Below are 26,942 nucleotides of genomic sequence, written 5' to 3'. Positions count from 1 at the left end.
GTAACAGGTGCATCCTACGAAAATGCTTTGAAGAACAAATTCCTTCCTGCACTGCAACAAAAACGTCTGGGAACGGCTGCGCGTGTGCTGTTTCACCAAGACAACGCACCCACACATCGAGCTAACGTTACGCAACAGTTTCTTCGTGATAACAACTTTGTAGTGATTCCTCATGCTCCCTACTCACCTGACGTGGCTCCTAGTGACTTTTGGCTTTTTCCAACAATGAAAGACACTCTCCGTGGCCGCACATTCACCAGCCGTGCTGCTATTGCCTCGGCGATTTTCCAGTGGTAAAAACAGACTCCTAAAGAAGCCTTCGCCGCTGCCATGGAATCATGGCGTCAGCGTTGTGAAAAATGTGTACGTCTGCAGGACGATTACGTCGAGAAGTAACGCCAGTTTCATCGATTTCGGGTGAGTAGTTAATTAGAAAAAAAATCGGAGGCCTTAGAACTTGAATGCACCTCGTAAGAAGAAATTTTTCAGGACGTGTATTCTGGAGCACGACATTATATGATAGTGAATCATGGAGCGTAGGAAAATCAGAAAAGAAGAGAATCTAAGCGTTTGAGATGTGTTGCAGGCGAATGTTGGGAATTAGGTTTACTGATAAGATAAAGAATGAGAACGTCATTTACAGAATCAGCTAAGTAAGGAATGTGTGAGAAACCCTGTCAAGAAGAAAGGGCAGGATGACAGGATATGTGTAGACATCAGGGAATAGCTTCCATGGTACTAGAGGGAGCTGTAGAGGGTGAAAGCTGAGGGGAAGACAGAAATTGCTGTACATCCAACAAAGACACTGGTGTGAAAAACTTCAAGACCAAGGTAACTTCGCATGATGTGTCACTGACAAGTAACATAGCTCTGAAGCTTGGACCATACATAGAAAGAACTGCTATGGTGTAAGTAGAGTAGGTAACTGCAAAAAGATAGGGTGGTGGACAAAAATATGGAAACATCGAGAGAAATGTATTGTTGAACATAAATGCAGATGCTAGCCAAACCTGCAGATTGTCCAGTTGTAAATGATCACGAGTGGCACCTGTGAAATGTCCTCAATACTTTGCAAGTGTCAGTCAACGCGAGAACAGTGGTCTGTGTAGTTCTGAGTACATTGTGTCGGAGCTCAAGTACATTCGTGCCGTGGGCAAATTGTTGGTTCTTTTGTGGTGGATGCCTTCGTAACTAAGGTGGCCGAAGTGCTTGGTGTGTCAAAAGACCGCATACAGGAAAAGCCGAAAAACATCATCCGCTACATCTCAATGTGGACGAGGGTTGTTGTGTGATCGTGAGGGACAGTCACTGAAGAGGACTGTGACAAAAAATAAGAGGACGGCAGCTACTAAAGTCACTGCAGCGCAGACTGTCGCATTCGTGAACCCTGCTGTCCGCACGAAATTAAGATGAAGGGAATTCCTTAAGGTGGGCGAGCTGGAATTCCAAAACCATTCATCAGTGATGCAAATGCTCGAACCGGTAACAGGAAACCGTTGTGCCGAAGCCATAAAACTGGACCTATGGAGCAATGGAAGACTGACATTTGGTTGGATGAGCCTTAATTCACACTGCTTCCAACTTCTCCCCGAGTTTACGTCACACGAATGAAACATGGCGGGGTTCGGTGATAATGTAGGCAGCCATATCGTAGTGTTCCATGGGCCCCACAGTTACCTCTCAAGGTCGCATTACTGCCAAGGAATACGTGACCGTTTTGGCTGATCAAGTTCATCCCACGGTACAATGTTTGTTGCCCAACGATGATGCTATGTTCCAAACTGACAGGGCCCTTATTCACACAGCTTGCTTCGTCCAGGCCTGATTTTGCAAGCTTAGGATCAATAATCGCATCTCCATGGCCACCACAGTCACCAGATCTCAATATTATTGAGCTTTTGTGGCCTTCTTGGAGAGCAGGGAGTGCAGTCGCTATCCATCTTCATCATGGTTGCCGGAGTCCGTCTCGATAGCTGAGTGTTCAGCGCGAAAGAATGCCATGCTAAGCGGCCCGGGTTCGATTCCAGTCTGGGTCGGAGATTTCCTTCGCTCAGGGATGGGCTGTTGCGTTGTCTTCATCATCATCGTCTCACCCCCATCGACACGCAAGTCACCGAAGTGGCGTCAACTAAAAGACTTACACCAGGCGACCGGTCTGCCCGACGGGAGGCCCTAGCCACATGACATTTCATTTCATCGTTACGGAAATTTCTAATATTTTGCGGGAAGAATGGTGTAAGATTCCCATGAAAACCGTACAGGACACGTGTTTATCCTTTCTGAAACAACTGGTAGCCGTTTTGAATGCCGAAGTTTTTACTACATCGGTGATGTGTTTTTAGTGTTTCCATATTTTTGTCCACCATCTGTGCGCAATAGGATGAACAGAAATCACACTTTCATTGAAAGACAAAAATTACATTGAACTCGCCGCCGCTACTTATGGTGGTCCCTGGGAAAGATAAAAAGCGGGACACGGTCGTTAATAGGGTGTTAGATCGCAACGAACGTTCTGAAACGTATTCCCATCCCGGTCACAAGTTGATAACGACTTCTTGTCGTAGGGCGTTCCACCAATGTGGTTGACAACTGTTGGATGGTCGTAGGAGCATGTGGACGTGTTACAGTACGTCTCTCAAACGCTTCCCTCACTCACTGGATTGGATTTAAGTCGAGGGAACGGACAGGCCCCGTCTGTTCGCCGAATATCCTCTCTTTCCGAGAGCTTCTCTACCTGCACTGTTCGATACGGTAGCGCATTGTCATCCACGAAAATAATGTCAGTGCCGAAAGCACCCCTCGAAAGACGCATATGGGGAATAACGTTGAGAGGTGACTGTACCGTATTCAAAGGTGTGGAGGTCAGTACGCCCATACAACATCATGCTTTCCCACAACGTAACACACAGAACACCTGAACGATCGTGTGACAGTGCTGGACGTACCCTCATAGCGAAAGATGGTAACACATAATGCACCCACAAAAATGGTCGAAAATGATCGTTTTACAGTACAATCATCAGTCAACGTTATTGTGACATCGCATTTTTTCAGCGTTGCATTCGGCCCTTACTCTTTATGGATGACAATGCACGACTGCATCAAAGAGTGCAGGCAGAGGGGCTCTTGGAGCGAGAAGATATTCGGCGAATGGACTAGCCTCCCCATTCCCCCGACTTTTATCCCACTGAGCATGTGAGAGATGCATTGGGGAGGCGTACTGCAGCACGACCACTAGTAGCGACGACCATCTGTCGACAACACAGACGGAGGAATGGAACGCCCTACCACGAGAACTCCTTACCAGCATTGTATATATATCATGGGATCACACTGCAAAGTATGCATAGCCATCCGTGGTATCACACATCGAATTGAGAATCATGTGCTGCCTTTTCTAATGTCCAGCAGACCATCATGAATCGTGGTAACTTCAGGGTAATAATTGTCTTTGAGTCAAAGTATCATTTCTGTTCGTCTCACTGCATACTTCCTACCTTCTGCGATACACTGCAACAGTTCTTTCTATGTATGGTCCAAATTCCATCGAGCTATGTTGCTTGGAAGTGACACATCACGCGAAAGCTACTTTCGTTATTTAGTTTTCCACACAAGTGTAATTGACGACGTAGGTTGAAAGTGCTACTCTGAGGTGGAAAAGTTGGCACAAGAGAGGAATTCTAGGCAGGCAACATCGAACGAGTCATAAGATTGATGTCTGAAAAAAAAAGAAAAAAATTCTAGTATGGAGCTTAGAACGACACACGATGCGGTAGAGTCGCAACTAAACTCGGCCCATTGGATGACCATCAGCTGCCACAAGAACCGATGGAACCTCTCACACACTCAACAAAATTTTATTGAAATAGTCTCTGGCGCAAAAGCATACATTCTGTCAAAATAAATTAAAAAAAAACTGAGGTGTCAACTTCGAAATACTTACTTCATTAATGGGGAACGTTGGTTCGACTTCTACCTCAGAAGGGGCGAGATCGATAGTGTCTGTGATTTCTGTGCGTATGGCTACCAGCAATCGCGCACGGTATGACACCCCTTCTCCTAGGCCTGAATTTAGATTTGAATGTTCGTCTATGAGACTGTAATCTCTTGTCGAGCCATATAAATGGATGAATGTTGGTCCAAATGTTGGAAGGAAACCTGAAAAGAGAGAAACAAAAGTTTCAAAGATGAGTATACATTTTCAAGATGATGGGACTAAAAAACAAACAGCAGTAACCTGAATGGTATCAAATTCCCTGGTGCCAAGACGAAGTTTGATTTCAACTAATCAAATTAAGATTGAAGTTATGGAAAGACAGGACTCAGAACCTTGCAAGAGTATGGTTTTCTTTGTGTTCTTTGCTAAGTGAAAATTTGATAATTTGCCTCTAGCCGATGTGATTCCTAATTTGTATATTTACATCTTCTCACTTAAAACAGTTAAGCAATTATGAAATATACAGGGTGATTCAAAAAGGAGTTTACGGCTTTGGAATGATACAGAAATTTACTGTGATATAACTTACAGAATCGGTAGATGTGTCATTCTGTAGCAAACAATCGCAAGTTTGATTCACATAGTGCATCGGTACCCCATACCACCACCAGGAGCTCTAGTGTAGTGTACAGTTAAAATGGCTACTTTCAGTGGTGCGGAACGTTGTGAGCGTACAAGCTGTGGGATGAGATAGAGCAGCAGTTTTCTGAGACGCAGAGCACGTGGCAGGCAGTTTCTACGGGACCTTGGCGAGCGGCTAGCGATTACGCAGCCTTGGGAAAACGAACGAACGTATGGCCCTGTTTACGCGCTTGGAGGAATTTATATGCCAGAGAAGAGTTAATAAAAATAGAACTAAGAGTGACAGTGAGGAGCGAGTTGGCACTCATTGACAGAAAAATACTTAAAGCTAAATTATCTAGACGCGCCACAAAAATAAATAATATTTTAAAAGTTATTGTTGCCTTAAAAATTGTAAATTTATGAAAGTTCAAAAGCTAATATCTCGGCAATGCTTTGGTCGATTAATACGAACACAATTGACTATGGATGCGGCTAGTAGAGCTGCATCGAGTAATCATAGCCGATTTAGCAGAATATGTACCATTTTTGAATGAGAGGGCGGAATATGGGACTTGACAGAGAGAAACTGTGTTTTTGGTAATAAACAAATTTAAAGAGGTGAAACTAGCGGCAGCATTCTAAAGTTTAAAGAGGTAGATGAGTAATTAAGTATGTATTTTTATTTATTTATGTTTACTATAAAAAATCCGGGAAAACCAAAATCACGCCACAAGAACATTATCTGTGAAAAAACGGTTGCAGATACAAAAAATTGGACTTTAAAGTGTTATCACCCGGAAAATTTCCATATTTTTCAATGTATTACATGTGTTTTTGTGTTTAGTTTTAGAATAGTCGTATTTTTTTTGTCAAACATTGTTTGAGTTGGGCAGTCGTTTCGAGGTTGTATAGGGCGGCCATCGTTGGGGGAGTAGTGTTTGAGTGACGCAAAGGGTCGGACGTGCCGCCCATCTGGGGGTACTATTGGGTATAGCCACGATCGGAGACAAGTATGTATGTAGTGACGCTCGAAAACAATCAAGTTGAGCGCAATATAGTGACTTAGGAGAGCAGACAACAGTGTATTTTGTGAACTGTGAACAGACTGTTGAGTGCTGTGATCGCGACATGTGAATTTTATAGTGAAGTGTTGTAGCATCAGTTATTAATGGTCGTGTTTACATAAAAGTCCCTCAGACTGCATTTTAAGTATTTAGTCAATATATTGAAGACTATTCGTTGAAAATTACAAAATAAACTACTTGTTCAAATTATAAATCTACGTGAGTGACTCAATATTTTAACTTTCACCACAATACCTGCCTGCATTGTTTGTTTTTAATATATTTTTATTTCAGTTTGAAAACTGAGTTTACGATAGATGTGAGCTGGCACAAAATGACGAAAAACGTAGCCAGACATTCAGACCAGCTACATCTCTTCAGGCCGCTCAATTAAACTGAGTGTTGAGTATAACAAATATATATATTTTCGTGCCATAGCACGTGGGGGCCCGAGCTAACTATTGAATATAAAGTAACTTTTTTTATCAAAAATCGGCGAACAGCATCAACAGCAACTATATAAACATTTTCATCATTTTCAGCGAATTTTTGCAGTGCATATTCCCCAGTACCGTCGTAATATGGGGTTTCTCAGCCGGGATTGTCTTACCTGAACATGTTGGGTACGCAGTGCAGGATTAAGTTTGAAAGTGAAGAAGATTGGGAGAAACACAATACCAATCGCCGAGCAGTATACTGAGTCCGACGTCGCCACCAAAGTGGGAGTTGAAGCGTCACTGGCTGTCAAACATCGACCCGCTGGCGTCGTTGCCGCTTCCGACACCAGCCGTTTCACATCACACGGCACCTCACCGAATGGCAGCTGACAGCATCAGGCAGCAGTCCTCACACAGCAATAGTCCCAACAAAGCTAAGTGTTGGCAGCAGGCACATTAGTTTCTCAGTTTTCTGTCTCATAGCCAGTTTAGCTATGGAGTCCGAATTTAGTGAGACGGTAATAAAGAAGTCAGCTAGTGATGCTGAGTCTATGGGGAGTGGGAGTGAGCCTCTGAGCCCACACAGACAGGATGAAGAAGCAGAAGCTAGTGTAGTGGCTATGCTTAGATCATTAATGAGCCAAATGGGGTAATTCAGAACTGAATTTAAAACTGATATGAGGAATTTCAATATTGAGTTAAAAACTGATATGTGGGATACGGAAAGTTCTTTGGGGGCAAAAATCAGAGAATTAAATGATCAACTGGGGGATTATAAGAAAAATTTGAGGAGGTAGAAGGAAATTTCAATGCTAAGATTGATGCAGTTGCTGTTTAATTCAGGGGTAGATGGTTTAAATGGCTCTGAGCACTATGGGACTTAACAGCTGAGGTCATCAGGGGTAGAATTGATTCAGGCAGTCAGTTGTGGGACACAAGGAATGTTGACAAGGCAAGCTCTGATTGATGTGGATCAGAAGATTGTGACTAGTTGTGATAAAATCAAAACTTTATTACTGGGTCAACTGACAGAGACAGCTAGCGACCTAAGAAAGGAAACTAAAAATGTGGTTGCTGTTACTGCAAAGAGTAATGTAGAAACTGACAAAGTTAATAGTAGATTAAGTAATGAAGAATTATTTGGGGCTAATGGAAGTATGGGGTGTCCTATGGCACAACTACCCAGTGGTAAGACTTTTTCAGGGGAAAGCAAGTACCATGCTGTAGATTTTCTGGCAGCATGCAAGAATTATTTTATTGAGGAGGATTCTGCTCAGACATGGGCGAATCAATGTAGTGAACAATAAAGATCATATAGTATATTTGAACAGAAGTTTCTAAATAGATATTGGAGCCAAGCAAAACAATTCAGATTACAGAATGATTTTCTGAATGGGCCAATTTACAGAGAAGGTAGGCAAACTATGAGAGAATTTTGTTAGGAGGAATTAAGTAAGTTGGTACATCTGGATAGGCCTTTGAGAATTCTGACAGATTTCTACCTTAAGGAGAAGGATACCTGAAAATGTACAGTGGAATTGATACATCGTCCAACAGATTCTATAGAAAATTTCTGGGATTTTATTGAGAGGATGGACCAGGCATTGTGCTATAAGCCAAACTCAGGGGGTAATGATTCAGGGTATAATCAGAGGAATAATGAAGAGAGAAGAAATAATGTGAGTTGGGGTAATAACCACCATAAATCAAGCAGGGAAGGAAATCAGAATGGTAATTGGAGAGGAAACAGAGATAGAATTAATAATGAAACTTGTAGGGATAACAGGGAAATATTTAATGATGATTTAAGGTACCAGAGAGGTGCACAGGAAACGGAAACAGGAGTGATCAAAGGCCAATGCAGGAACAGAGAGATGGGAGAGGAGAAATTAATGCAAGGGCACCACAGGTACAAAATTCTTTAAACCGAGATTTGTTCCAAATAGGGTCCAATTTGGGACAATAAACCATGCAGGAAATAGGACCATGAGATGGGTAAATAATTTTGGGAGAAATAGTGGTGGATCTTTTAATAGTTTCTGGTAAAATAATGGGAGATTTTTAATGAAAGCAAAAGCAGTGGGAGAAGGGAAGAGAAAGTACAGAATAAGATTTACAGGCAAACTAACAAGTGGTCTGTTGATCATGATGAAAATAAACAAGGGAGGGAAGAAAGGATTTGTGTAATGGTAATGATGAGATGTTTGGAGACTGGTTTAGTCAGCATGATAAGAGAAGGGCCTTTAGAAGTAAAAATAATAGGAAATGCTGGAATTGGGAGGGAGAAATAAATGTTAGGGTCTGTTATATAAAATGGATGTGGGGGATAATGATGAAAATAATATTGGCTTCGTAATCATGTTAAGTAATGAGCATATATCAGCTGTGCAACCTGTGGGAGAAAGTGTGTGCTGTGATGTTGCGAGTGCGTATGTGACTGAAAGCAGAAATAGCAATGTGTTGAATTCAATGGAACTTTCACCAGTGGTACAAGATATTAATTGTATGGAGGCCACAGTGCCTGAGTCAAAAGTTGTTGTAGATGGAAATATACAGGAAGGTGTGTGCTCCAGCAATGTGAATGTATTAAATAGTGAGCATTCATCAGATCCTGTGTCAGATGTTGTCATGGGTAATGATGCTGATAAGTGGCACAAGGCTGCATGTGTTGTTAATGTATGTGGAGGCACTCACCCCAGTAATGATAGGGAATGTGCTAGTGAGCAGGCTATAGTTCCTGTAGCCAATCAACAAGCAGTAGTTGTAGGTGAAGTTTTTAATGTGAAGAATGGAGCTGCAGGTGTTGGTATTGTGGTTGAAACACTGAGGGATTCTGTTGATTCAAGTGAATTTATGTCTGCTGCTAATGGTATGAGTGAAGAAGCTGGGCAGACACATTTCTTCAAGGAAGCATGCAAGAATAAGGCAGAAAGTGATTTTGATTGTGATGATTGGATAGCCAGAGCAAAATGGTTTCGAAGTGGGCACCTGAGGGTTGGGAGATTAGCAAGCATGATTATGCCAGGCAAATCAGGGATTTATGTAGGGAAAGTGAAGTGCTCAAACATGCTTACAAGGAAATAGTTAATGGGCATAAAGATGTTAAATCATCGCATGTAGATTGTTTATTTATGATGGGAAAAAGATGGTATAGGTGATGATAATACTGTGAATAGTGATACAGTTAGTGAGGATGTTGACGAAATCCAAAATTTCATAGTGTATAATGATGACCAACAGGTAGCCATGTATGAGGAGCTAAATACTGAATGGATGGGGAAAGATGAGTGGGATTATGATGCTGATGGCTGGGTTAATTTTGCAAAGTTGCAGCAGCAGTTGATGCCGGAGACCAGGGAGAGAGCTAGAGGCAATGAGTTTAAGAAACTCTGCAATTAAAGAGGCCTTTGATTTAATGTTTTCAGGGGATAAGGATATTAAATCTTTTAGTGAAGGGAAGGTGTGCACCATGACTTAAGATTGCATACATGAGATATAGGAGGACTTGTTGGCTGAAACAGAATTGAAGCATGATTTTACTGAAAGGTTGCAGCTGATAATAATTGTTGTTGTGGCAGCGGTCTTTGAAACTGGTTTGGTCGATACTGGAAGTTCTGTGTGTCTGGGTTGGCAGAGACCTTCTATGATCATATTAAGAACAGGGAAACAGTGGAATTTCCAGTCACAGGTGGTGAGAATTAAAAATGTTACAAGAACTTTCAGTAAACCAGTGAGAAAGAAGATAGTTTTAGGTGTAAACATTGGAGGTGAAGTATTTAGTCACCCATTTTTGGTGGTCCAATATTTAAGCATGACGTTTTTGGGGATTGATTTCCTGAGTAAATGTGAGGCATATGGAGATTTTAAGGACCAGATGGTGGAACTGAATATTTTTGAGGAAAGAAAAAGGATTAAATTCAAAGATGCACTCTATGATGAAGATTTGGTGGCTAGTTCACATGTACCACAGTGCTTGATGGATGAGATGGAGGCTGAGAAAGATATAAGGAGTAATGTAAATGGTACAAAGGGGATTTCTGAGGATGAGAAGGCAGAATTATATCAATTATTGAGTAAAAACAAAGATGTGTTTTCTGAAAATCTAGGGAAGGTGACTGATTTTGAGTATTCACTCAGGGCGGATCCACATGAACCCATTAAGGTCAGGCCATACCCTATATCATTGGCAGAGAGGGAGACAGTTAGAGGAGAACTACAACATATGTTAGAATGGGGAATCGTGGTACAGTGCAGAAGTGAATATTGCAAACCAGTAGTAGTGTCAAGAAGAAGGAGAAATAGGTGCGCTTGGTTCTACATGCTAGGTGGTTGAACAAAATAATTGTAAGGGAAACTGACCACCATGAGAATATGGATGAATTGATTTTAGGATTCAGAAACGTAAAATTATTAACAGCTATGGATTTGATATTTGGGTTTTGGCAGGTGCTTTTAACAGAGGAAAGCAGAAAGCATGCCATGTTCGTGTTTGAATGCAGGACCTATCAATACAAATTAGTCCTTTTTGGGCTAGCAGTAGTGACCAGTACCGTCGTAACGTGCTCGCTGCTTTTGTTTCATGAAACGTTTCAATTCCACGTATTGATGAAGATGACTGAGATGGGATCGTTTACTACCAGCAAGACGGTGCACCACATCATTTCCTTGGAGCAGTTCAAGTTTTCCTCTAAAATCACTTTTGAGGTCGGTGGATTCGCCATGAAGAGCCAATTGCATGGCCACCTAGCTCCTCAGATTTGACAACAATGGATTTCAGAAAGATTTTATTGATCCCGAAAATGGAAAAAAATGCTGATTTTAGCCCTCTTGTAATTCTCGCTAACTACTGAGTCTTTGTAGACCACACATGACACAATGTTTCAAAATCAACCCGAGGAATTCGAAATAGTACTGTCAAGCGCCGTGGACGCTATAGAAGCGTGAACACGAACAGCAGGAATTCTCCATTTACAAATTGAAATTCAGTACTGTATGTGATGATTTCAGTATCTTCATATACTTATATATAACTGGTGTTTAGCTTGCCAGTGTTGAGACACAGGACAGAGGCATAGCTATTCAGCAACAAGGAGAAACAGAGAGGGAGAGTCAGAAGTGTTTGAAGCCTAATCCACGACAAAAGACATAAGGAAAATGAAATTTTAACATCGTGTCAACGGCTACTTGTTTGGGGACGTGGTAGTAATACGGATTCGACAAGGATTGGAAAGGAAACATACCTTGGGCTTGTTTCGTGAACTATCGAGGCATTCACGTGAAATGATTTGGGTAAACCACTTAAAACCAATATGAGGATGGCGCACTGGGTTTAAAATCCACTTTTTCTGTTCAAGAATCTAGTCTTAAGCACTGACATCTCACTCAGTATCTACGATGGATTCAAGGAAATCTTCTTCATGAAGTTCTATACGCAAAATTTTTCGTTGAATACTAGTAACACAGCTGATTCATACTGGGAGATTGAATTAATTCCCGCCATAGTCAAAGTGTGGGCAGTACTTGTACCAGTGCAGCATAGTGGACAGTGACACGAGACCTATTTAACTGTAGAAACATTAGGCTACGTTAGGCTTTCATATTTTCACATGAGTTTCGAGTGGAGTGAAGTAACATACCTATTCAATGCCTTGAAAATGTCGGGTTTTGAACCTACAAAGTAGCATTTGCGGGAAGTATTACTCTCCTGCTTTCTTCTCAAGAAATCTGCTGCGGAAAATCATCGTTTGTTAATGGTAGCGCGTGGAGAACATGCTCTGCCGGAAACAACATGCAGAGATTCAAAGACAACGATTTTGTAATGAATGGCAAAATGTGTTCTGGTCAGTGTGATGTACCGTGAGCTTCTGCAACCGGGTGGAACGGTGAGTGCTGCACGCTGTGAAGCATAATTGCTCAATTTGATTGGCACAAGTTAAAGTCGAACCTTCGCAGTATGCTCAGAGAAATGAGAAAGTCGTTCTGCTTCATATCAGTTCCAAACCATATGTTCTAAACCGACTGAGGGAAGCCTTGAAGGGGCTTTGAGGGGATGTCTTACCTTACCAGCCACAATCACCATACTTCGACCCTTTCGAGAACCATTTGCTTCGGTCCATGCAGCATGGCCTTTCTGAACAACATCTCACATCTTTTAACGATCTCTAAAATTGGCTCCATGAGTGGATCACCTGAAAAGAACCTGATTTTTTTTATTGTTGAATCTATTTGTTACCCGAAATGTGGGAAAAGTTGGTAGCCACCGAAGGACACTACTTTCAGTAAATTATATCATTCTATTAAAATAGACAGAGTTTACTGTCCAACAAACAGTGGGAATTAATTCAGATGCCCAACATAATTTTCCAAATACAATGGAAAAGTTTTGGTCAGCAAAGAAACGAATGTTCCCTTTAAGTCATGGGTGGAGAGTGTGATACCTCCTGTGTTGGTTTAGTGATTCTCTTGTTTTTAAGTCATCAGTGTTTCGACCGGTTTGATGCTATCTTCCTGTTCTATGCCTGTCTTGTATCTTAGTTAATATACCCAGTAACCATGACAACCCGTTTTAAATCTTCTAATCTATGTTTTCCATCACAATTTTCCCACTACTGATCCTTCTAGCGTCAAATTTGCCGTTCCTGGAAGGCGGTGGAGACGTTCTTCCGGCGAGAGTTCATAAGAAAATTCTTTCCTAATGTACCATTCCAAACATTCTTACTTTAGTACTTGTCTGCGTGTTTGTTGACATCAGTATATAGCAATACATTTCAGATGCCTCTACTTTATTTAGCTCCTATCTTCCTGTGACCCACGTTTCACATCCACACAATAATGTGCTACAGATACATAATTTACTCCTCAATTTCATGTCAATATTTGATACTAGTACACCTCTTCCATTGTAGAAACTTTTCTTCGCCATCTTCAGTCTATTTCTAGTAAGTCATCTGCTTCGACCATGTTGTGCAATAATACTTCATAGATAGATTATTTTCTTTTCAGTTTACACCGTCTTCTCCAATGTTTTCCTTTCTACTTCTGTCACATTATCGCCTGAAATTTCAGTTTGCCTACTCATTCCTATTTCTGTAGTGTGATGTAATGCTCTACAAATTTTTGATACTAGATACAATAATTTTTAATACGCGATAAATACAACTGATTTTAGTAAATCCGAAGGCATCTCATCGACTGCTACTTACATGTTTGATGTCAGAGCAGTCAGTGCTCTTCCACACTTGACCATGTTATCCACCACACTTTGGGACAGTACTTCTTCACTGTATGGGCCTTTGATATACTTTTGGCATCTATCTGCGATTTCTTCTTCAGTTAAAAGAGGATATGCGTTTGAAATACTTTAGGCTGACGACTGTTAATTTTACATATCAAAATTTATGTTTAATCTTTTGTAAGCAGCATTTCATTTATTGAGTGTAAATGTATGCCATTCCTGTTAGTTTCTTTTCCAAGAAACCCATACCACTCGCTTCTTATTCAGTCTTTGTATGCTTCATTTTCTTTTTTCACGTCGTACGAATGCATACTGGGTACAGATGTTAGAATATTGCCTGTATTTTTAGCGTTAGATTTTACTGTACCTAACGCGACTTGTCCAACTTTAATTATTCCCTTCTATGTTCCTTTCTGCTCATCTTTAATTAACACCAATCAACGCATTTACTTAGTCACATCGTCAGGTTTGTATTTCGGTTCATTCTTCACCGAATGTACTATATTCCACTTCCTGGCGTGCTCTGCTTTCTTTATTGTTTCCAGTTTAAATCTACTGTGAAAAGATTTGGATCCATATCTGTATACTGGTGCGCTTTACAACCTAGTATTTTGTTTTTACTCTAATCATAACTTTGTTCAGTCCATGTTACCCATTTTTCCAGGTTATTTCTCACATTAGTCTTGTTTTTTCGGAAGATGATTTTCGCTACAAGTGATGGAAATTTATCACAGAGCTACAGAAGTCATAATCCCTGGTGCCATCCTCCCTCAGTGCATATTCTCCATTAATTAAGCGTTTCTTTCTTTGATCATGCACTGCTGTCGAGTCGGCCTATGAATTTTTCATCCGCTTCATATGTGTCATCAGCTCCCCGTCGTCCTGTCTCCCTGAACAAATCAGTGTGTGTAAGTGCAACGCATAGGACCTGGTCTGGATTCCTGTTATAATGGAAGGTTTTTCGTTGGAGAGAGGGCTGGATTTAAACTAATTTATTTCGAATAATTCGACTCAAATTCCATCCATGCCTTTTCATAACTTTTTCTCTTCATTTGTTTTCTTTACCCTATGTTAACAAATACGTGTTTATATTCATAGAAAAAATATTCGTTTGTTTGCTTCTTATTCTGAATATTGAAAACGGCGCAATTGTGCGACGGCAACATTCAGATCGTCGTGTTTGAACTACCTGAGATGCCTCACCCTTCTCTCCATCATTGGAGATGGTCTTCAGGTCAATAAAGTGTGTTCCAATCACAGTGTTGTTTACTGGATCATTATCTCGGAGCTGAATCTTTATCCTCTGGCACAGTGGTGGAAACATTTCTGTGAAGACTATCTGCTCGTTCCACACAGGCGCGTAGCTGTGCTTTTTTACGCTTGTTTTTCCCTAGAAATGTAAGCAGAAAGCTCAGTGTTTATTACAGTACAGTGTTATTAAGGTAGAAGTGTAACTACTGAAATACTCACAGTCAGGCCTGCGAATGACACTTGGACATACGGATCCACCAAGTCCTTGAATTCTCCTGTGAACGCCTTCTTGACATTAGCCACAATAGATGAGTTCATCTTCGGAAGGCCGTCCGCCCTGTAGATCCGTACTATGAAGCGTGCTCTTTGTCTTTCAACTGGTACCCCGTCTGGTAACAGAAGATTCCTAAAAGAAAAAAAAATCTTTTCTCTATTAAACTTTCTTTTCGTACTATAAGAGAAAACTATCCAAGCCACAAATACGTAAAAACGGAACTGAAACTGAATTACGTTATCGCTTCCGATAAGTAAATGTTGGGGAAACATAGTTGCATTAAATTTTTGGCAATATGATGACACTAAAATCATTTGTGGATAAAAATTGAAAGCCCTAAAGTAACAGACGTAATACAACGGTAAGTTACGTACAGGAAGGAAGTTTTGGTTTATCTTTTCGTCGACAATGAATTATTAAAGCGTGAGCACAGGCTCGGTTAGAGTAAAATTATTGAAGAAAGTTACAGATTTAGAACACCAATCCTTTCGAATCTACGATCATTATCAAATACTTGTTATTTAGTATTTACTACAATACAAATTACTGCTATTACTCAGGAGGAAGGTAAGGCTACGGCATGATATTTTGCAGCAACACTGGCGTCCATTTCATTTGATTATGAACTTCCAGTTGTGCCGCTAGCGACACTGCGTTGAGCTGGTCGTACATCTTTTGGACAGCCGGAAACGGAAGTCGCGAGGCCTCTCATCAGTTCCTTATGCTCCACTGCAGAACTTTACACTCTACTGCACAGTACAACAGTAAGGAGACTCAGTGCTCTATACATAGAGTCAACTCTCATGTGCCTCTGCGGTATCCTTATGCTAGTCATCGATCTTCTCACTGGTTTGATGCTGCCCACCACGAATCCCATTCCTGTGCCAACCTCTTCATCTCAGAGCATCACTTGCAACCCACGTCCTCAATTATTTGCTGGATGTATTCCAATCTCTTGTCTTTCCTTACTGCGTTTACCCTTTACAGTTCCCTCTAGCATCGTGGAAGTTCTTCCCCGATGCCTTAACACATGCTCTATCGGCTGCTTCCTTCTTCTCGTAAGAGTTTTCTTCAACAATTTTTCGAAGAACCTCACTCCCTATCAGTTCACCTGATCTTCGACATTCTCGTGCAGCACCATACGTCACACGCGTCAATTTTCTTCTGTTCCGTTTTTCCCTCTGACCATTTTTCACTACCATACAATGCTGTGCTACAAATATACAGTCTCAGAAATTCCTTTCACAGATTAAAGCCTATGTTTGACACATTAAACTTATCTTGTCAAGGAATACCCTCTTTGCCTAAGCTAATCTTCTTTTTAAGTCCTCCTTGTTTCGTCCATCATGGGTTATTTTGCTAACGAGGTAGCAGAATTCCTCAACGTCATCTACTTTGTGATCCCCATTTCAGATATTAAGTTTATCACTATTATCATTTCTGGTACAGGTAAATTACTTTTGTCTATTTTCCGGCTTACTCTCAATCCATATTGTGCACTCATTAGACCGGTCATTCCATCCAACAGATACTTCAATTCTCCATATTCATTGAGAATGCCAATGTCATCAACGAATCTTATCACTGATATCCTCTGACACAGAATTTTAATCCTACTCTTGAACATTTCTATCATTTCCGTCATTGCTTCTCGATGCATAGATTGATCAATAGGGGCGAAAGACTGCATTCTTGTCTTACACTCTTCTTAATCCGACTACTTCGTTCTTGGTGTTCCAGTCTTATTGTTCCTTCTTGGTTCTTGTATATATTGTGTATCACCCATCTTTCCCTGTAGCTTGCTCCTACTTTTCTCAGAATTTCGAACATCTTTTACCATTTCACACTGCCGAACGCTTCCATGAGCAAGAGCAAATTGAGAACTGACTTTCTGGTGCATTTACTTTTCCTAAAGCCACACTGATCGTCACCTGACAGAACCGCAATTCTCTTTTCCATTCTTCTGTATTTTGTTCTTGTCAGCAGCTTGGATGCACGAATTCTTAAGCTGATTGTGCAATAGTTACCGCAACTCTTTGCCCTTGCTATCGTCATAATTGTGTAAATGATATTATTCCGAAAGTTGATGGTACATTGCCATCTCACAGATTCTACAGACCAACCATTAGTCATTAGGTGCCATTTCCTCTACTAATTTTAGGAATTCCTATGAAATGCTGATTTAGTTGATCTCAAGTCTTGCAGAGTTCTTTTAATGTTGACTATAGTGCTGGATCCCCTATGTCTTCCACATCGACTCCAGTTTCTTCTTCTGTCAAGTCATCAGACTAGTTTTCCCATTAAATAACCCTTCAATTTACTTTTTCCATCAATCCGCTCTCTACTTCGCTGTAAACAGTGGAATTCATATTGCACTCTTAATGTAACCATCCTTGCTTTTAATTTTACCGAAAGCTGTTTTGACTTTCCTATGTACTGAGTCATACTTACTTTTCCCATTTGTTCACGTTTCTCCGGCTCCATTTCACCTTGGTTGCTCAGCACTTCCTATTTATTTCATTCCTCTGTACATTATAGCAAACAAAAAAATGAGATACAATTTCACCGAACTAAAATATTAGTTTAAATATATACAATAATAAAGTAACTGTGATGACATTGGTGACAGTTTCCTTCAAGTATATATAGCTTGTTTACAATTTGCATACATTAATACCCGCAACTAAAATTGTTGACAATCGACTGTGAACCTTTAAAACTGCAGCTAGTTGTCGCAAAATCGGTATTTTGTTAAAATAATTAGTGATAATCGTGCGATAGCATATTGGAACCTAATACTAACACGTGATTATTTTAAATGACAGCTAAAAAGGTAAACTTACTTGTCAACTCTGATCAAGTGTCATAACCTTCATCATAGACTATATGTAACATTGACCGCGCATGTCCCTGTTTTTGTCGTGTTAAGGCTTGAAACCATTATCTAAGATTCGGGGCAGAAAGCCGAGATAATGTCATTACGCGCTGTATGAAGTGGAGCTGACGGTTACAGTTTTTCTCATTTATAGATAAAATCAAGCATTGATTTTGACAATTCAGCGAACTGTTGTACTACTGTTACACATGAAGTAGTGCAGTTAACCTAGTTTCTCCGAAATTCCTGATAACAAAGCAATGGTTATCGTATTACATGTGGTCAAATTGAAACGTATTGACAGCTCTTTTTAACAAGCGACTGAATCACTGTTCTGTAGTGAATATTTGTTCTTTTTTCCACTGTGAATTCTTGTAGTTCGCCGCTTAATAACAATTGCGCCTGCAGCGTTAGTTTTCTAACGATTCCACAAGAATATGCGTGAAATGTTTTAGTATGCTTCTGTAAGAAAGGAAATTCATTTATGTGCATAATATCAGGCACTTACAGAAAATAAGCGCATATATTTTCTGACTTTCGCTTAATCCAGTACGAATTTCAAGATGGGAAGCAAAATATACTGATTGTACATGTGTAGTGTGCCAGACATTAACAACATGTCGTCTCAAAATCTTAGTCATTTATCAAGTTTTACATCCAAGGATCATTATACATCCTAACTTTCAACTCATGGAAATGCCTCTGCAAGGATTTTGAAACAGGTTCCTTTCACAATTGAGATTTTCATCCGTTTGTAAAGTATTAGGGTCAAAAGAAGACTTCTCTGGACAGATATGAAGGTTATTAATTATGCTGCTGATACAAAGCACAAGATCTGATCTGTAACAAAAATAACTATAGATGGAGAACCCTCAGAGATGTGGAATGAGTAAAGATCTACAATAACAGCAAGAAAATCGTAGACAATCTGTATTAACATTAATGTACCTATCTCTACATTGCACAGTTATGTTCATACCTACAGCAGCTAATTAATTAAAGTAAAAAGAAAGTTGCTAGTTTGAAAAAAACTGGTGCATCCACAGTACACCAAATACTTGCTGTTTGCCTCCCATTGGTAGCTTAATACTAACTTGATTACACTTGAATTTTTCAAACAAAATAGTTACTTATATTTGAAAAAAACTGAGTTTTGCTCACAGTGCATTGCTATTTAGTATATAGCTTTACAACACACATTCGTACCTACCAAGTAACCAACAGAAATTTTTAATTATTGACTCTATTGACTCTAGATCGTCAAATAATGAAAAGGGTAGCTAATTTAAGTACAATTTTCTTTTGAATAAGTAGAAATTCTCAATTTCTTGCTTTATGTTAGATTGGAGCTTGCTGAATACCATACCTCTCTCTCTCTCTTTCTATCACACACACACACACACACACACACACACACTAATACAAGTTCTTAATATATTTCAGAAAAACAGCACTTTTGCATAACTTATATCCTTGTACTACTGTATCATTTAAAGTAGATCTTTTAGACTCAGCTTTATTTAATCCAGTTTTTGTTGCAATGGGAACTCTGTAAGATGGGGAAAAAGAAAAGAAAAATTAACACGATAACGCAGTTTTATGGCGTAGAAATTTGTAAACTGATACTCTGAATTACACACTGAAACAAATATAAGGCATTAATTTCTGACTTAGGCAACAAGAAAAATAAAGAAGTTCACAGAATGGGAGTAAATTTCATTAATTTACTTCACACAGACTCAAAAACTACATTTCAGCTGCAGGTGGACTGATTTCTGCAGTTGTAGTGGTCACCACTTGTGTATGTAACTGTTTTCAAAACAATCACAAAATCACTGACTATTAAGCAGAACCATTTTGTGTAGACACCTCTGATTAGAGAATAGTGACGCTTCTTGTTGTGTAGTCTTCATCATGTAGCTTTATTTTACAGTACTCAAGCAATAGAGCTATTTTTCTGTTGATGTATGTGATTATCAAGAGGAGGACTGTTTGAAACATGTTTATTTAGCTGAAGGAAAACGTTATCCCGTATGTCCTGCAAAGCTGAGGTAACTAATTTCTTGAAAAGGGTTTTTTCACATTAAAAACAGAAATTTGTCTAATACTTTCTGGCCCTTTTTGCACGGATAAACATGATCATTCGATATAATAGATAAGCCACCACTATTTTTTCAGTTCAAGATACTGGTAATAGAAATTTTAGAAAACGGTGAAATTTGCTACATGTGGCACTCCAATTTTTTTTTGTTCAGTTTCGCAGCTACGAAGTGTAAGAAGCTGGATGATGTATGTAATCATAGTCGTTATTTATAAAATGGCAGAGTAATCAGCACTAGTAGATGTACCAACCTGAAAGTGTACCAGAAATGTCTTGGAAGCAGTTTTAGACTGCTGGATTGATATTTTGCTCTTCCACGATTTATTACAGCATTAAGATAAACACTACCAGCAGGTCTTTTGTGGGTTTATATGCCAGTGAGAAAGATCTCCGTGGTGCAGATCTACTTCTGACAGCGTCATACACAACTAAAGATGAATGTAGACTGTTAATTATACCTATAAAATCTGTTCTTCTTGAGTGAACCAGTTAAGTTCCCTCAGGACATTCTTTTAATATAAACTGCTTTACATAACGGCATCCGTAAGTGCAAACTTCATAAAATATAAACGCTTATTTTACGAAAAAACCGGACGTTATACTTGTAAACGGATTTCAGTTCTTATAAAAGCATAACTAAATATTTCACACGTTTTGTTGAAAAACCACCAGGAAAGTAATGTTGTCTGCCAAACTGATATTTTGTGTTCCATTCCTGGGAAAACGGTGTACTAAAAGGCTGTCTGTGCAACAAAAACAAGTATTCACAAGTATTCACTGAAGACCTGTAATTCTATAGCTTGTAAGCAGAACTCTTAGTACGTTTCACCTGACCGCCAGTAAAAACTAAAATCATCACATTAATATTAGGAATTTGGGAGAAATCAGGTTATCTGCACTACTAGAAGTGCAACAGCAACAAGGCAAATTGTTTTCTTATCAGAATCAATGCTTGATTTCAGCTATAAATGAGACAAACTGTGACTGTCAACTCCACTCAACACAGTGCGTAATAACAGAAACTCGGCGTCCTGCCCCGAGTCATATGACTTAGTGTTGGTTTCAGTGTAATGACGCCACGCGCAGTCCATGTTTTCTATGGTCTATGACATTGATCAAATAACGAAAAAACGTCAGTAGCTCGTGTCCTGCTCATATGTTTTTGCTCATTTCTATAATTTGTGATTGCCATCCAAAGAAAAACGCATATGGAATTTTAATAATACTGAGACTCGTAAACACTACGAGAAAATTATTGTAGTCACTCACAGTCTTATTCTGTCTGCCTGAAAAAACTTGGGTGGTATACAGAGAAACAGAAAACTGTGTAACACTAAACGAATATTTTGATGCAGTCTAGTCGCAAACGAATAATGACTTTGTTTATTTCACATTTTTCAATAACGACACAAAACTAAATTTTGTGTCTAAGTAACATTCAGAGTTTTCATTAGCTGCGATATTCATCTCCGTCATGGTCTAAATCGGCTTCAACCCACTTGGTTACGGAAAAAAACCATGCGGAGAAACACAGACTTATCGACGATAGATTTATATTGAAATCAGCCAACAATACAGGCCCACTACTCTTTTTATATTTTAAACTGCGTGTTGTCTGCTAAAAGTATCAGCCCAGTGGATCTGCAGATATGATTTGCCTTTTTCTTTTTTTGCTAAATAGCCAGTAATAGCAAAATCTTCCGGAAACATTCGCACCAAAGAGATTGCGGCTGCCTGATCAGCCTGTGCACCACAACTTCTGCTTGAGAGTTTCTTCTCGATGCAGTAGATGACGCCCAGTCGACCAGACAGCGTTTAAGTTTGGTTTATAATGATGCAACAAATGGCCGCTATTGAATTACATCTGGCTAATGAGTTTTCGGTCTTCTGGACTCTTAAGGCAGAAAAAACAAAAATGCATACGACAGCTACTGAAGAGGACCTCCCAAATCAATCCTACCGCTCTTAAGTTATGATACTCAGGTTGCAGTCGATGACTATGAATATCATTCATAATCACATGTTAGTTTCCAAACTCTGGTTGCAGATATCCGAATAAAACTCATTGGCCTATTCATTTGATCATCCTGGCAGTTGCCTGCTCTGCGTTTTTGTAACAGAAGTTCGAGACGCCCAGAAGACAGCTCAGCTGTCGAAACCGTTTACTTCCTGCCGCTACCTTAAGCCGTGGCAACATCCCAGTACATGTTTGGCAACTCTGCGATCGTCAGCTTACTTCCTGGAGTGCCTAAAAATTATTCTGCAATGTTCACTTTATATTTTCTTGTCAATTTGTTGAAATATTCTGAATGAGTCTGACTTAAGGGGTGACATCACGAGAGTAAATTTATGGTTCTGAGTCCAGCAAGCTCACTCCAAGCAACAACTACAGCTGATCAAGTCTTTTACATTCTGAATTATCTGTCTTAGCCCTCACTAACGTTATGTGGGAGCACTGTACAGCAGTTGTTCGTTGGCCACTGTTAATTTTTTTTTGAGGTACCTCAGAGTGAAGTTTGTAGTAGTAGCGGTTCTGTTCTCGCTGAAGACGAGAATTATACCTCTTTTGTGATAGAGCTGCAACCAGCCAGATCAACAATGAGTAAGGAAATTTTAAGAAAATTTCTTCCTCATAAGTCTCCAGGCTACCATGATTCAGTGCCATGTACAGTGTGTTAACTGTAAGACGGCAGAGTTGCGAAGGGAGTGCGGGGAGAGGAGGAAGCAAGCATTGGCTGGCGAGGTGAGAGGAGCCGTCGAGGAGGGGACAAGGCACGCCTACCAGTTGCAGTGCTGGCACTACAAATTACGTGTCATGCTTACACGAAAGCAGACGAAAGGCTTGGAAGTAAAACTCGCTTTAAATGTTGTTCGTAAACGAAACTGAAATCGTCATGTACATTAAAATCTTTATATATAAAAATGAATGTATGTATGTTTGTCTACTATGCGCTCCCCCATGTAGTGACACCAACGACACTCTCTTCACGTAAGTCACCTTTCCTCTGCCAACATTTATTAAACGTTAAGTTATTATCGATCCACGATTCATCGAGATAAAATATTTCTCTGCCTGCTTCCCTGAAGTTCTTCATGTCAACAATGAAACGAGATCGACAGTGCACAATGTCTGGACGTTCTAACAACACATTCCTCTTCTTTTCCACCTTACGCCATATGAATCCCATAGACAAAAGTACTTTTCTCAACGAGTCAATACTCTATTTCCAGCCTATTTTGTCGTGCAAAACTGGAAGCAGTGTTCGCAGGCTCGGCACAATCTTCCGCACTGAATAAAATTCCGCTATCGCGTCGCGAATGACACGCTGGTTGAAATCATCGATCATTACTTCGATTTCTCCATTTCTTTTACTAAGTCAAAAGAGAGAGAAAGATTTATAAGAAAATGCCTTCTGCACTGCATGTATTTTTTGGAATTTGGAAATGTACTGTAATATGAATGTATTTCGAAATAATACAGTAACCAGTGGTGTTTCCATACAAAGCAATTCAGCAGCAAGGAAAAATGAAATATAAGGTAATTCGGACGAAATAGGGGGCTCCTTCAAAGTGATCGCGAACAAAATATCTGAAATGGAAACTCACCTTTTCTTGCCAGGCGTTTGTGGTGATACGCCAGGATGATTCTTGGAAAACTGTTTGAATCTTCCAGTGCTACGCATGCTTTGTTCTGTGTATGTAGCATCTCTCACTGAAGATTTGTAAATGGGGTGAAGCAATTTTTTCTGCTCCCTTTCCTTTTCGCAGCATTCAATCACACGCAATATAATTTTGCGAGCATCACTACGTAATACTGGTTTCCTTCTAACCGTAGGCCTACCGGTAGGGGTTCTTGGCGACTCCCGAGATGGGCCAGCAACTGCCTCTTCACTCATTTTGATAATGTTTAGCACAACTGTACAATAAAGACACGCAGAACAGTACAGCGCAAAACAATAACGAAGCAGACTACAATGGCTACCTTGTACAACACAGTCAGCTACGTAATGTTGGCAGCAGTCGAAACTGCGTGCCTACCGAAGCCTCCCGACGTTTACCGACTTCTACCGATTCAGGACTAGGGAGAGGTCTGCCATCTAAAAGTTTACACACTGTATATCTAAAAGTGAAAAATTGTTAATTGTTAATGCCTACACTATTCAACTTCTGCAAAGATAACTTTTAGATTTTTGTGAATGCGCAATTTTGTTGATTAAATTGCGACGCTGACTAACTGATTAACTGGATTTAGTTATAGTCTACTCAAACCGCTACAGTTTCAGATTTTCGTGGTAGTCCTGCAGTGTTAATTCAGTATGACTGGGACTGCATGTAGACACAGAAAGTTTTGGGGTCAACAGTGCATAATTTCTTTCTGATTCATGAAGATATGAGTACATATATGTTAGGGATATTTTGTTTTATTGATGGAAGCTTTCGCCGAAAAGTTATCATGATGAATTGTAAATCATTAATAATATTATTATGGTGTACGGTATACTGAAAAACGTTTTCTGTTTAGTTTATTGAGAATAACAGATAAACGTAAAAGAGAAGTATTACTACATATTAACACATACCAAAAAAAGTTTTTCATCACCCCGGTTCCCAAAACTCCCGAAGATAGACGTTGACAGTGGATATTGTATCACAGACACAGTCCCTTTGACTGTTCACAGATGTCACTAAACCCGCCCAAAGATGTAAACAACCATGCATGAGCAGCACCTATTAGGTGGACGGGGTCCGACAGCCGATCAGTTCCAGTCATTCCACCAGGAAAGAGGTACACGGCTCGTGTTGTCTCTAGCCCAACCATGCCTAGACGGTCAATAGCGCGGTTCGATCCTGTCCGCATTGTTACTTTTGTGCCAGGAAGGGCACTCAACAAGGGAAGTGTCCAGGCGTCTCGGAGAGAACCAAAGCGATGTTGTTCGGACATGGAGGAGATACAGAGAGACAGGAACTGTCGATGACATGCCTCGCTCAGGCCGCCCATGGGCTACTACTGCAGTGGTTGACCGCTACCTACGGATTATGGCTCGGAGGAACCTTGACAACAGCGCCACCATGTAGAATAATGCTTTTCATGCAGCCACAGGACGTCGTGTTACGACTCATAATGTGCGCAATAGACTGCATGATGCGCAACTTCACTCCCGACGCCCATGGCGAAGTCCATCTTCGCAACAACGACACCATGCAGCACGGAGCAGATGGGCCCGACAACATGCCGAACAGATCGCTCAGGACTGGCATCACGTTCTCTTCACCGATGAGTGTCCATATGCCTTCAACCAGACAATCGTCGGCGGCGTGATTGGAGGCAACCCGGTCAGGCTGAACGCCTTAGACACACTGTCCAGCGAGTGCAGCAAGGTGGAGGTTTCCTGCTGTTATGGAGTGGCATTATGTGGGGCAGACGTACGCCGCTGGCGGTCATGGAAGGCTCCGTAACGGCTGTACGATACGTGAATACGATACGCCGTCCTCCGACCGATAGTGCAACCATATCGGCAGCGTATTGGCGAGGCATTCGTCTTCTTGGACGACAATTCGCGCCCCCATCGTGCACATCTTGTGAATGACTTCCTTCAGGATAACAACATCGATGGACTAGAGTGGCCAGCATGTTCTCCAGACATGCACCCTATCTAATATGCCTGGGATATATTGAAAAGAGCTGTTTATGGACGACGTGACCCACCAACCACTCTGAGGGCTCTACGTTGAATCGCCGTTGGGGAATGGGACAATCTGGACCTATAGTGCCCTTATGAACTTGTGGATAGTATGCCACGACGAATACAGGCATGCATCGATACAAGAGGGCATCCTACTCGTTATTAAAGGTACCGGCGTGCGCAGAAATCTGGCGCACCATCTGTGAAGGTCTCGCTGTCTGGTGGTACATCATGCAATGTGTGGCTTTCATGAGCAATAAAAAGGGCGGAAATGACGTTTATGTTGATCTCTGTTCCAATTTTCTGTACAGGTTCCTGAACTCCCGGGAGCAAGGCGATGCAAAACTTTTTTTGATCTGTGTATGTACAAGTCTGACAATGCTGGGATAGTTTTTCGGTTTTGCGCCTTTAGCAACCTGTAACTTTTCAGTTGAAGCTATCGTCAAGGCGAAATTTAACCTCATTTGTGTTATGCTTGTTCGATAAGGAGCACAAAAGGTAAATATTTGAGGGTGTAAGATCAGAAGAATAAGAGTGGTGCGACATAGCTTACTTAGAGAGCTCCTGGATAGCTCCTCTGTAAAATCAGAAGTTGCGCCACCGATGCATTTTCGTAATACTGAACCGCAAAGGGTCTCAGTTATTGACAATAATGGCTAACTGCGATGGAAATACCTCTGGAAGGACTTCACAGTAAGCAACAAATTTTCGTGCAAGATGCATAACATTATCGTCGTAGGCTCACACAGGTCACAACATGAGGTGTCTTTTGTAAGGTCTCAGCCAACAATTTCTTTCAATGCACTTAACATACGGCACCATATCTCGTCATCATAAGATATTCGATAGGTAAGCCCGATGAAGCAGCTGACAACGTTTCTGCAAGAACGCATTTATAGCACATTGTTGTTTCCAATTAGAGAACGCAGTTCTCTTACACTTTGTTAAGGAGTACAATGGCAGAAATCAGTGTCTGGCTATCCTGATTTAGATTCCCCTAAGCTGCATAAGGCAAGTACTACGGGATGATAATGCAAATATTTATTTTTTCCTCTACTTTTGAACCTTTCCTACCGAATATGACGAATAATTCATAAGAATATGATCGTACTTGAAGCGAACAAAAGTTACGAGCCATGTCCACCGTACAACATTCCTTCCCTCTTCGTCTAACAATAATCAAAGTGAACGTAATGCTGAAAAAGTTAGAGAGTCTTTATTTGACGCTCCGTTTCCTAACGCTTAAGCGACACTGTCCATAACTTTCAAGTATGCAAGATACAAGAATGATACTAGAACCTAAAATAGAAAAGAACAGATGATAAATACACTTATAGCAACCTGCGTGACAACAAGCCAATCAAAAACGCCACGACATTATTCACCAACCTATTTATTTCAGGTAAAATTTTCGGTAATGGTCGATCACAAAACTGTTGCGTCATATCCTGCAACAGCAAT

The 26,942-nt window shown here is 40.4% G+C and overlaps 1 protein-coding gene across 1 annotated transcript in view; it reads right to left on the bottom strand.

Moving 5' to 3' along the window:
• The window catches only part of LOC126419675 (otoferlin-like), a 468,560-nt gene that overhangs the window by 227,876 nt on the left and 213,742 nt on the right, over window positions 1–26,942 (bottom strand). Inside the window, exons 10-12 of the mRNA XM_050086891.1 lie at window positions 14,767–14,953; window positions 14,500–14,686; window positions 3,944–4,158 (exon numbers count right to left, since the gene is read on the bottom strand). Coding sequence (XP_049942848.1) covers window positions 3,944–4,158; window positions 14,500–14,686; window positions 14,767–14,953 — 589 coding nt within the window. The remainder of the gene's footprint in view (window positions 1–3,943; window positions 4,159–14,499; window positions 14,687–14,766; window positions 14,954–26,942) is intronic.

This window comes from Schistocerca serialis, chromosome 1, assembly GCF_023864345.2.
Source record: "Schistocerca serialis cubense isolate TAMUIC-IGC-003099 chromosome 1, iqSchSeri2.2, whole genome shotgun sequence".
NCBI classification, from domain to species: Eukaryota; Metazoa; Arthropoda; class Insecta; order Orthoptera; family Acrididae; genus Schistocerca; species Schistocerca serialis.
The sequence above is the reverse complement of the archived record's forward strand: the minus strand, read 5'-3'. Positions and strand labels throughout refer to the sequence as shown.